This window comes from Rutilus rutilus (assembly GCF_951802725.1).
Source record: "Rutilus rutilus genome assembly, chromosome: 21".
Lineage (NCBI taxonomy): Eukaryota > Metazoa > Chordata > Actinopteri > Cypriniformes > Leuciscidae > Rutilus > Rutilus rutilus.
Window position 1 is genome coordinate 18,684,481 of NC_140226.1, and position 11,943 is coordinate 18,696,423.

General features: G+C 37.4%; 1 protein-coding gene across 1 annotated transcript; it reads right to left on the bottom strand.

Annotated features, from left to right (window-relative positions):
• Positions 1-13: 13 nt before the first annotated feature.
• On the bottom strand, positions 14-9,719 carry LOC311280785 (uncharacterized protein). Its single transcript, XM_084393223.1, has 5 exons — positions 9,646-9,719; positions 5,989-6,050; positions 5,573-5,666; positions 5,330-5,463; positions 14-5,235 (listed from the first exon to the last, which is right to left on the bottom strand). Exons 2-5 carry the CDS (start codon positions 5,992-5,994, stop codon positions 502-504), a joined length of 4,968 nt encoding a protein of 1,655 aa, XP_084249349.1. The 5' UTR covers positions 5,995-6,050; positions 9,646-9,719; the 3' UTR covers positions 14-501.
• Positions 9,720-11,943: the final 2,224 nt, after the last annotated feature.

Below are 11,943 nucleotides of genomic sequence, written 5' to 3' on the forward strand. Positions count from 1 at the left end.
TGTTGTTCATGATAAACTTTATTAAAGTATTTTAAGAGAATTGTGCCTTTGTAAATATGGTAGGCACATGGTAAATAAAAAAAATGCCACATTCTTTTTCTTTTCTTTTTTTTCAATACTTTGTAAAATTATAAAACTGTAATGGAAAGAGGTGTACACAAAAAAATATATATAAGATAATAATACATGCATACATACTACAAAAACAGTGGCAAAATAGACAAATTATAGATTCAGTGTATTTTTTCTTTCATTTTCTTTTTAATATTTTGAGACGATACAATCGTTAAACATTTAAAGAGATTATTATACAATTATGTATTTAACTGAATATAAAAATAATTACATCTCTGTCAAATTATATAATGCTTCTCCATTAATACTCTTCCCATTTTTAACGTAAACAGTTGGTGTATATATATTTTTTTACATATTATTTTACACATCCATTATCTTTATGCAGTGGATATGGAACCACACTTACAAGGTTTTACTTGAAGTTTAATCTGATGTCAAACCAAGCATGTTGTTCAAGCTGAGGGTCAACTTGGCATCATCTTCCTTGCTAGTAGTATCAACTACTGGATAGTCCTTATCAGCATCAGGCTTTGTGACTTTAAATGTTCCTCTATTCACTTTTGTAGGGCTGCTTGGTTCTGGAGATATGCTGAAATCTAGGCTTGTGGTACGTGCATTAGACAACCTCAGCCTTTCCATGATATCTACAGCGACTGTCTGTTCATTGACCCCAACAGATGGAGATGAAGCTTTCAGATTTGTCTTGATTGATGAGACCGAGTCAGCCTCGTCAGTAATGGTTTTCGCAGGGTCTGTATTTTGGTCAACTGGTCTACCGAGTTCTTTCAAGATATTGTCAATGTTGCTGACTGGCAAGCTGTGAGTCCTGAAGATAGGTATATCTTGGGTGAGTTTTATTTCTGAAGTGGTACCATCTACTTCTTGTGATTTAAAATTTGTATCCTCATTCTTTGATTTGTTCCATTTGAAGGGCCATTTTATCCCACGTTTGGAGCCCTCAGCTTCAGCATTGATGCCTGGAACATCTACATCAACCCCAGCATTTGGTAGACTCAAGTCAACATCAGGACTGCAAACCTCAGGTGCAGATAGATTTAGATCTGGTCCACTTACATCAGCAGCAATGTCAACATCAGGAGATTTGACTTTTGGGCTAGACAGGTTAAACTTTTTTAATGTTGGGAATTTCAGCTTTCCTTTTGGAGCAGTGAAGTCAACGTCTGCTGTGGGAACATCTACATCAACCCCAACATTGGGTAGGCTCATGTCAACATCAGGAGTACCAATCCCAGGTGCAGATAGGTTTAGATCTGGCCCACTTAGGTCAGCAGCAATGTCAACATCGGGGGACTTAACTTTTGGACCAGACAAGGTCAACTTTTTGAATTTTGGGAGCTTCAGTTTTCCTTTGGGATTATTGATGTCAACATCTGCAGAGGGAAGCTTTATATCAGCATCTGGGACTTTGACACCCGTATCAACTGTTGGAGATGAGAGGCTGAGATCAGGAGCTTCTGCATTAAAGTCAATCCCAGGACTCTTCACTTTAGGACCAGAAAGGTCAACTTTTGGTTTCTTAATTGAAATCAGTTTCAGCTTTCCAGATGGAGCATTTAAGTCTGGGGAATTGACATCTACACTGGGAACACTGACTTCAGCTTTTGGTAAAGTTGCATTTACATCAGGCACACTGATCTCAGCTTTGGAAAGATTTAGGTCAGCACCAAGTGTATTTAAGTGTCCTTCAAGTTTGGGAACCGAGAGATCTAGATCTGTGTTAGCATCCAGCTCAGGCCCTTTTACTTTTGGCTCAGACAGATTCAGTTTTGGCAAATTGAAATGTGGCATCTTAAATGTTCCAGATGTGGCATTAATGTCCACGTCTGGGACTTTTAGGTTCGCATCGGGTCCTTCAAGCTCTGCTTTTGGCAAGTTTATGTCTACATGTGGAGTGGGAAGATTTGGTGACTTTAGATTTCCCCCAATGTTCGTAGTTGGAGCTTTTAAGTTGGCTTTTGGCAAACCAAAGTCTAAAGAGGGAGCAGAAATGTCACCTTCAACTTTAGGTGTGGAAAGACTAAGATCAGGTGTTTTAACATCTACATTAGGCCCCTTGAGTTCTGCTGTAGGGATGTTGACATCTACATCAGGTGCATCTAATTTTGGTGTTTTAACCCGAGGTCCAGAAAGACCAAACTTGGGAAACTTCAAGTGAGGTAGCTTGATTTTGCCAGAGGGGGCATCAATGTCTATTTTAGGAGCATTTAAGTCAATGTCCGGGGCTTTGAGATCTACATTTGGACTTTTGATATTAGCATCTGGCAAGTTCAGATCCACATCTGGAGCACTTAATTTGCCCTCCACTTTGGGTGCTGAAAGACTGAGATCTGGAGCTTTCAGGTCTAGGTCCGGTGCTTGGAGATCTGCCTGTGCATTGAGGTCTACATCTGGACCTTTTACTTTTGGCTCAGACAGATTCAGTTTTGGCAAATTGAAATGTGGCATCTTAAATGTTCCAGATGTGGCATTAAAGTCAACATCTGGGACTTTTAGGTTCGCATCAGGTCCTTCAAGCTCTGCTTTTGGCAAGTTTATGTCTACATGTGGAGTGGGAAGATTTGGTGACTTTAGATTTCCCCCAATGTTCACAGTTGGAGCTTTTAAGTTGGCTTTTGGCAAACCAAAGTCTAAAGAGGGAGCAGAAATGTCACCTTCAACTTTAGGTGCGGAAAGACTAAGATCAGGTGTTTTAACATCTACATTAGACCCTTTGAGTTCTGCAGTAGGGATGTTGACATCTACATCAGGTGCATCTAATTTTGGTGTTTTAACCCGAGGTCCAGAAAGACCAAACTTGGGAAACTTCAAGTGAGGTAGCTTGATTTTGCCAGAGGGGGCATCAATGTCTATTTTAGGAGCATTTAAGTCAATGTCCGGGGCTTTGAGATCTACATTTGGACTTTTGATATTAGCATCTGGCAAGTTCAGATCCACATCTGGAGCACTTAATTTGCCCTCCACTTTGGGTGCTGAAAGACTGAGATCTGGAGCTTTCAGGTCTAGGTCCGGTGCTTGGAGATCTGCCTGTGCATTGAGGTCTATATCTGGACCTTTTACTTTTGGTCCAGATAGATTTATTTTAGGCATTTTAAAATGCGGCTTCTTTAGCTTTCCAGATGGAGCTTCAATATCAATATCTGGTGCCTGCACATCAACAGCTGGAGTTTTAATGTCTAGATCCGGTGCAGAAAGGTTGAGGTTTGGTGCTTGGAGATCTCCCTGTGCATTGAGGTCTACATCTGGACCTTTAATTTTTGGCCCAGATAGATTTATTTTAGGCAGTTTAACATCCGGCTTCTTTAGCTTTCCAGATGGAGCTTCAATGTCAATATCTGGTGCCTGCACATCAACAGCTGGAGTTTTAATGTCTAGATCCGGTGCAGATAGGTTGAGGTTTGGTGCTCGGAGATCTCCCTGTGCATTGAGGTCTACATCTGGACCTTTAATTTTTGGCCCAGATAGATTTATTTTAGGCAGTTTAACATCTGGCGTCTTTAGCTTTCCAGATGGAGCTTCAATGTCAATATCTGGTGCCTGCACATCAACAGCTGGAGTTTTAATGTCTAGATCCGGTGCAGATAGGTTGAGGTTTGGTGCTCGGAGATCTCCCTGTGCATTGAGGTCTACATCTGGACCTTTCATTTTTGGTCCAGATAGATTTATTTTAGGCATTTTAAAATGCGGCTTCTTTAGCTTTCCAGATGGAGCTTCAATGTCAATATCTGGTGCCTGCACATCAACAGCTGGAGTTTTAATGTCTAGATCCGGTGCAGAGAGGTTGAGGTTTGGTGCTCGGATATCTCCCTGTGCATTGAGGTCTACATCTGGACCTTTAATTTTTGACCCAGATAGATTTATTTTAGGCATTTTAAAATGCGGCTTCTTTAGCTTTCCAGATGGAGCTTCAATGTCAATATCTGGTGCCTGCACATCAACAGCTGGAGTTTTAATGTCTAGATCCGGTGCAGAGAGGTTGAGGTTTGGTGCCTTGACATCTAGATTCGGTCCTTCCAGTTCAGCTTTTGGCAGATTCATATCTACCCTAGGAGCCGACATGTTCAAGTCTGATGCTTGTATCCCTGCATTTAGATCTGGAGTTTTCAACTTTGATTTATGTAAGTTTAGCTTTGGCATTTTAAAAGTTGAGAACTTGTGCTTTGCAGATGGAGGATGAACATCTATATCAGGTGCTTTTACATTAACATCTGTGTTTGTATCTATCTTTGGTGCTGAGAGACTCAAATCCGGCGTTGATACATTGGCATCTAAGCCAAACTGTGGTGCTTTAACCTTTTGCCCAAATGTGGGTTTCTTAAATGTTGGAAACTTTATTTTGCCAGAGGGAGCACCTATATCGACATCAGGAGTTTGAATATCTAAGTCTGGAGCTTCAAGATTGGCTCTTGGTAGATCAAAGTCCACATTAGGTGCACTAACATCTGCATTTAATTTTGGGGCAGAAAGCGCAAGATTTGGTGTATTTAGATTTGCATCAACACTCGCCTCTGGTACTTTTGTAGTTTTTGCTTTCTTTAATTTGGAAAATTTAAACTTGCCAGAGGGAGGTTCAATATTTACTTTTGGTGTTTCGATGTCAAGGTTTGGACCACTGAGCTCAGTTTTTGCCAAGGTCATGTCTACTTCAGGGGTGTTCATTTCTCCATTAATCTTTGGGGCTGACAGATTTAGCTTAGGGGTTTTTAGGTCAGCATTTATGTCAGGGGTGGTTAAATTCACATCACCATCAACCTTTGGTTTTTTAGCATGTAAACTGAAGTTGGGCATTTTGAACTTCTTCGTTTTGGTCTTCAATTCAGGTTTATCCACATTAACAGAAACACCTGGAGTGTTTAGACTAGGGGTGGAGACACTGACATCAGGTGCTTCTAAAGTGCCATCCAGACCTGCTCCTTCGAGATTTGGTGCAGACATGCCAAAAGTTGGCCTTTTGAACCCTGGGCGGCTGAAGTTTGGTGTGGCATTCTTTAGCTCAATCTGTGGCATTTCTGCATTTACTGTTGGGGTTGAGATGCCACCCTTGAGGCTAGGGGCATTTATCTGTCCATTCAGTCCATTAACATGAACACCTGGTGCTTGAAGTCCTGCCTCACTGTTCAATCGGAGATCACCAAGGGACTAAGAGAGGAAGAAGAGATGAAGAGATGAAGACATGATGAGACCTGTTAGCTTCTATTTTTTTTTTTTTTTTTTTATTCACAAGATTGCTTACCACTCCTGCTTTTAGGTCTTTTGTTGTCTTAAGTTCAAGGTTGTTGTCATAGGGCTCAATGATTTTGATCAGTTTTAGCACATCATCTTCACTAAGGTGGTCCAGATGTATTGTTGCAGAAACAAGCTGATGTCCTGGAAGAAACAAAAAGAGAGGATAAGGTATGTTACAGAATCTATTAAGTTTGCTTGTATGATTGAGGCAACATATCGGATACATGCTCACTTTATGTGAGTTATTTACCTTTCTGCTGGTTAATTGCTGGATTTGTGATTCCTGTGACGACGGCCCCTCCTTTCTCTGTGCCCTCCAGAGTTACACTCTTTGTTTCTCCATTCTGCACATGAACAAGGTTACTTACTACCACATATTGAAGTGTTTTGTTTATAATCTCATATATACACTTAATATTATATGCTTCAGAAAAAAAATATTTTACTCTGCCATGGCAAGGATGTAATCAGAGGTAAAATGAATGTGTGAAATTTAATTAAAGGTGCTGTAAACGATTGTTAGCCACGTTGAAACTTCCAGCAGACTTAACCATTGAATCAGACACGCCCTGTCTTCTGAATGGCGTAACAAATCTGACTACATCTGTCAGGTAATAGGGATAATATTGCACCTTTAAATTGCTATTTTGGAGACAGGGTACTTACCATCATGTCTTAAATCCTTTAAATACAACTGGACATGTCATGAAAATCAGTTTTCAGGAGATCTGTCAAAACAAAAACAACAAGACAATGTAATCATTTGGGAATGGTGTTATGTGAGTGAGCATTCAATTGAAAATATTTTTTAAAACGTACGTTTAAAATTTGCAAGTGAAATGACTGACCTAAAGTCATTCAACCAAGCATTTTATTTTAGTATTTTTAGGAACATACAAAGGAAGTACAGTGACTAATCGGAATTTGAATTTGAGGCTAGTTTCAGACCTCAGAGCAAGAGAACCCCCTGCTGATTCAGACCAAAGCATCTATTACACAATCGTCATGGCATCGTTACTCTATAAATGGGCATAAGTGTGCAGTTACTTCCTTGCTGCCTTTGTAAGCCCTTCCCACACTCCTTTAGACACTTGTTACATCTATATTGCATCATTTTCAGTAGCCTTGCACATTGACTGGGAATGAAGATAATATGAAGCACCACTGTTACAGGTTTTTAAAAGATGAATTGGTTGATAGTTGCATTTTTTTTAGCAATATAAATTCTTTGAATATTTACTAAAAACATTGCGCTTTGAAGAAGGGAAAGAGGAAGTAGCAGTGAAAAGTTAGGAACCACCTCCAGTTTTTCCAAGACAGAGATGTAATCGGCTGTAATGCAGTTCTAGTTGATTCAACAAGTCTAGACCTCACCTCATAGTGAGAATGTGTTTGTTAAAAGGTTGTTTGCAAACCACATTTCTTAAAAACAAGTTATAAAAAAAAGTGTTGCTCCCTTTGCCTTGTAAAGTCAAAGGTCTGCAACCTGGCAGCCAATCACATGGGCTGTGACTTTTTGACATCAAGACATCTTCAATCTCACACTAAGGTTTGAGCTAACATCGTATAGGCTTGCGAGGTCTTTTTTTTTTTTATAAAGAAGAATTGTCATAACCTTACATATGTGCAAAATACATATGTGCTTTTTAAACTGGTATTCTGTCTCTTTAACAGATTTTGTATGTTTTTGTGTGCGTGTGGTTGAATGCTTTAGGAATGGATGGACTGTGGAGAATGAGGAGAACCAGTTTGTTCAGATGAAAGAAAGATGAGGAGATAAATACCAGGGGCCTGATGTAAAATTTTTACATATGCACAAAAAAAGGCATTAGAATGTGCGTACGCAATTTTCTACATACAGTACATATCAAGATATATAAAAAAATAATAATTAACAATGTAATTTGACTGCACAAATGGCATTTATAGTCTGTATCTCATATTTTCCTAATGTCTCGTACGAACATGGTATCACGTTGATGGGAATATGAATATGGAAATTATATGCATCGTACACTGTAAAAAATGTTACTGCTATTTACTTAAAAAAATTATGGTAACAATATTACACATAATATTTTTGAGTAGTTAAAGCTTAATTTCATTCATGGAATCTACCTGAATAAATCATGTAAAACGCCCTAATTTATTTAGTCTATGACACACAATTTTTTAGTGAAAATGTGCTTTTTTATTTGAAGTATTTTTTCTTCTCAAAATTGTGTGAAGTTAAGTGAATGGATGTGACCTGTTTATATTTAACTTTGAGATATATTGTTTTATAAAGAGACCGTATACTGCTAGAACAGCACAGAATCAAACTTGTTACTGCACTATCATTAGCAGAATTATTGCTACATGTATATAACAATATGCTTCAAAATATTAAAAAAATGCAGTTATTCACAACCTAACCATAAGCCCTACTCTTCTGCACAATGGTAACGATCAAAACTTTAACATAATAGAAACTCTTTCAAATGTCAAACATACCTGAACATTAAACATTAACAGATGTTTCCCTTTACTCAAAAACACATGAAATAACACTTAATTTCAAGATTTACTCTCCATTTCCAGCCATGTGCAAAGCATGCTGGGAACAAACAATGGTGTCTCTAAATAAAACCGCATAAATGAGCTAATTCTCTTAAAATAAATAGGTAGCCCCTTTTCCTTAATTTTATGAGGTTTATCAGTTCCTCAGTTCAAGCCTTAAAATTGTGTATGTTTCCTTAAAAAAAATAGGAAAATGCATCTCTTGGTGTTATTAGTGAAATTTTCTCAATATTTTCAATAAAACCCTAACCACAATTTTCTTAATAAAATATACATAATATTTTTAATGATCACCTCAATTTTTTTAATGAAAATTACAAGACTCATGATTCATTTTTTACAAAACTAAGTTTCAAGTTTGGTTTATTTATATAGCACCATTAAAACAGCAGCAGCTGACCAATGCGCTTTACAACATAGATACAAGCAAAAGCAGTAGAAAACTAATTTCACAAATAAAATCAGAGACAATTTTCAAACTAAATAGCAAAAGAAAATCAAAATACTACCTGAAGTCAAACACAAAAATAAGGAACATTAAAAGCAATGGGTATATCAAATAATGAGTTTTGAGCAAAGATTTAAAGGCACGTTCTCCTCTTTGTTTTAATCTGGCTCTGGGAACAGTGAGCAATCTATGACTACCGGAGCGAAGAGCTTGAGAAGGGTTATAGAAGTTCAGATAGATATGAGGGGGCTAAGTTGGTTTGGGACTTAAAAACAAAGACTAAGGTTTTAAACTCCACTCTAAACCGCACAGGCAGCCAATGCAATGATGCTAACACAGGAGTAATGTGAGTGAATTTACGGAGTAAAAGTTTTGCTGACGCATTTTGGACCAACTGGAGACGAGCCAAGGAAGTGTTCATTCCACAATACAGTGAGTTACAGTAGTCTAAACGTGATGATATTAAAACTAGGCATTGTAAGCTCCATATATGGTTAAATGGTTATAGACGGGCTGGAGATGCATGTATACATTTTCCACTGACTGGGTTTTATAAAGGAATTTTGCGCAGGTTCTGGCATACGCGTGGCTTTATAAATCTCAAAACATTTGTGCATATGCACACTTTTAAGATGAAATCTACGCAGTTTTATACTTAAGGCCCCAGCAGGCCTTCTCTTTTGCCTTTTTTTCCCTGAATGTCTGTTTTCCAATTTTATCTGATTTGTCTAAAGCACATTGTTCCGACTGTGATTGGAAGGGCTATATGGTCTTGACAATATAGTAAAGATTTTTAGTGTCAAAATCAGAATGATATAATTACTCAAAATCAGCAACAGGAATCAGCTAATGTGTCACCTTGCTTCTAAAAAAACCTGATGCTAAAAAGTCATCTTTGTTATCATAATATTATAATTATAGCCTGCACGTGATGCATGATGAATCAGTGCTAAACGTTTCAGCTTAGCAAAATAACAATGTTTCTCCTGTTCACATTTTTGTGAATGTTTTCAGTTTCTAAGCTAGTATTAATCGCTAAAACCTCAATAGACTCACATTTATAACAACATTAGCAAAGGCTACAGCAAACACATATTAAAGGAGCTGCTTCAATATCAGAACAGTTTTAATATTTTTTCCATACTTGTGCCTCTACATCTTGCAAGTAAGTGAATTTATCAGTTTCCATTAGAGGCAAAGATGCCTAAACACAAAAACATGACGCAGGATGATAAATTACACTATGATGTTCTCTCTGATTCTGTATGTTTTATATGAGCAGCAATGAACCGAACAGTAGAGAATGAGCCACTTACCCAAAGTCGTTCATGTATCTGTAGCTGCTCGTGTTGACACCTCTACACTCCAGGTGAATATGACTGTCATCCTCTCTGTCGTGGGGTTTCCATCAGATAAATGCCTTTGGAGCTGCCAAACAGGTTCTACAATCAGCATGACAACCGCACACACCGAAACTACAGATACAGAGAGTACGTTTGAAAGTGATGCCTAGGATTGTGAGTTTAGATATAATTTTGTGGCATGATGCACTGAAATGTTCTTGCATGTTTTGAATCAGTTGTGATGTTTTTTGGGGGTGTTCTGCGTCATGGAGGACTTTAGTTCAGACGGACTTGCCAAAGCAACAGTGATTTGATCAGATAGCCAAAAAAATGATAATAATCCAGAAAGGAAAAACCTGCATTTGTTAATGTCATATAATAGAAAATCTCATAATTGAACTGTATATGCTGAGCTAAACTATGTTTTAGTTGAGGATGTGATCAAATATTTAATATTTGTGGGAACCAAATGTCAAATCGTGGGAGCGTCTATGGTAGCTACAGTCAGATCATTAGAAACTTAACATAAACATTGCTTGAGAATAAATGTGTTTTGTCAACAGTGAAATATTGCAAGCAAACTGTTGTGTTTGCAAGGGTTTGGCCTTACAGTCTTGAGCCACACACCCTTCTCCCTTCACGCAGTTCTTTCTAAAATGCATTTGAAAGGTTTCGGGTGGATGTTTTGAAAGTTTCAGTTAAGGGATTGTTTGCCCAGAAATAAAAAATCTTTCTTTCTTTTTTCTGTGTGACATTAAGACCTGATTGACTTTCGTTGACGTTCTTCAAAATATCTTTCTTTGTGAGGGTGAATAAATGATGACAGAATTTTAGAATGAACTATTCCTTGAACATGCCACACCCACAAACCCGGATTGAAAAGTATTTCGGAAGTGATTGTTCACATTTCTCAGCACTACTGAGGCATATTCAGGTAAATTAACCCACAAACGTCCAACAGGAAACTGTTGTCTTGTTGAATAGTACTGAAAGTTTGGAAAAGATGTCTAATGAAACAAACATAATGAAATGTTAATGCAATGCGTTTGTTGTTCTGACATGATTTGTCATTCTGGCATACGATGAAGACTTTATTGTAAGAGTTCTTTTTTGTTTCATTTCATGAACTGTAGTACATCCACATTTCTAAGTGATAAGTAATATGTTTTAGCATGCTTTGAAAAGTATTACTATTAGTCAGTCACCCACCCTGCAACCACAAGCTCTTGACAGCACAAATGGATTCCTTTATCCTAACCACTATTCATAACAGAAAACAGCTTCTAAGTATTACAAGACGAGACTATGTCTATGCAGATATGTAACAGTGTTTAACTACATGGACACTAAACTGTTCAGCAATTGTGAATGTTGAATGAAGTTTTATACATTCACTCTATAAACAGACTTGACTTTATTTCTCTAAAAACAGTGAAGGCCTTCATTGATTGAGCATCTGCCTTTTATTATAATACCTTTAAACATTACTATGGCATTATTTACTATTTTACATATACAGTTTTTAGACTTTTTGACAATGCGGTTATAAAAAAAAGTTTGTTTATGCTTTTTTTAAACTTGTTTTACAGTAAATTTGCAATTTTTACTATTTGTAATACTTTTTTATAACTTAGATTTGCTGTCCCTAATATAAAATCACACCAAACTAGGGTTTCATTTTTTTTTTTTTTTTTTTTTTTATGATAGAAATGAAAAGGGACATGGAAGAACGTCTCTGCTGGAGCGAGTGATAGTATGAAAATCAGAAATGTCATTCCTTTAAAAAAAATCTTACATCATGATCAGAGAGTAGATTATTAGTGTCATTTCCAAACTGATTTAATACAGAAACAAATTCTACGAATAAAGTTCATGGACTTTCTAACAAGTGAGTCAAAGGCTTCCACAATTCAAAAATTCCACACATAGTGAAACATTTGCAGAAGTTTCATTTTTCAAGATTTCAAGAATAGCCAAAAGTGCATCTAACTGAAGATTCACCCATGTATGACCTGTTTTCTCTGTGTACTCAGCAAAGCTCCTATTGACTGCACTGCATGAACAGCCACAGATGTATTACCGAACCTCAAAAGAAGTGTTTGAGAGAGGAAAGCACCTTGTGTGCTTAGCGTAGGCTAATGCATGAAGCTTGACTGTGGCATTGAGGAGCTTGTGCACATGTTGTGGCAAGAGCAGTACTTTCGCCTTAAGGGATGACTTTGGAGTTGAGTCTTTGACTTTTATTTATTCGAGTTACATCCAAGTCTTAGC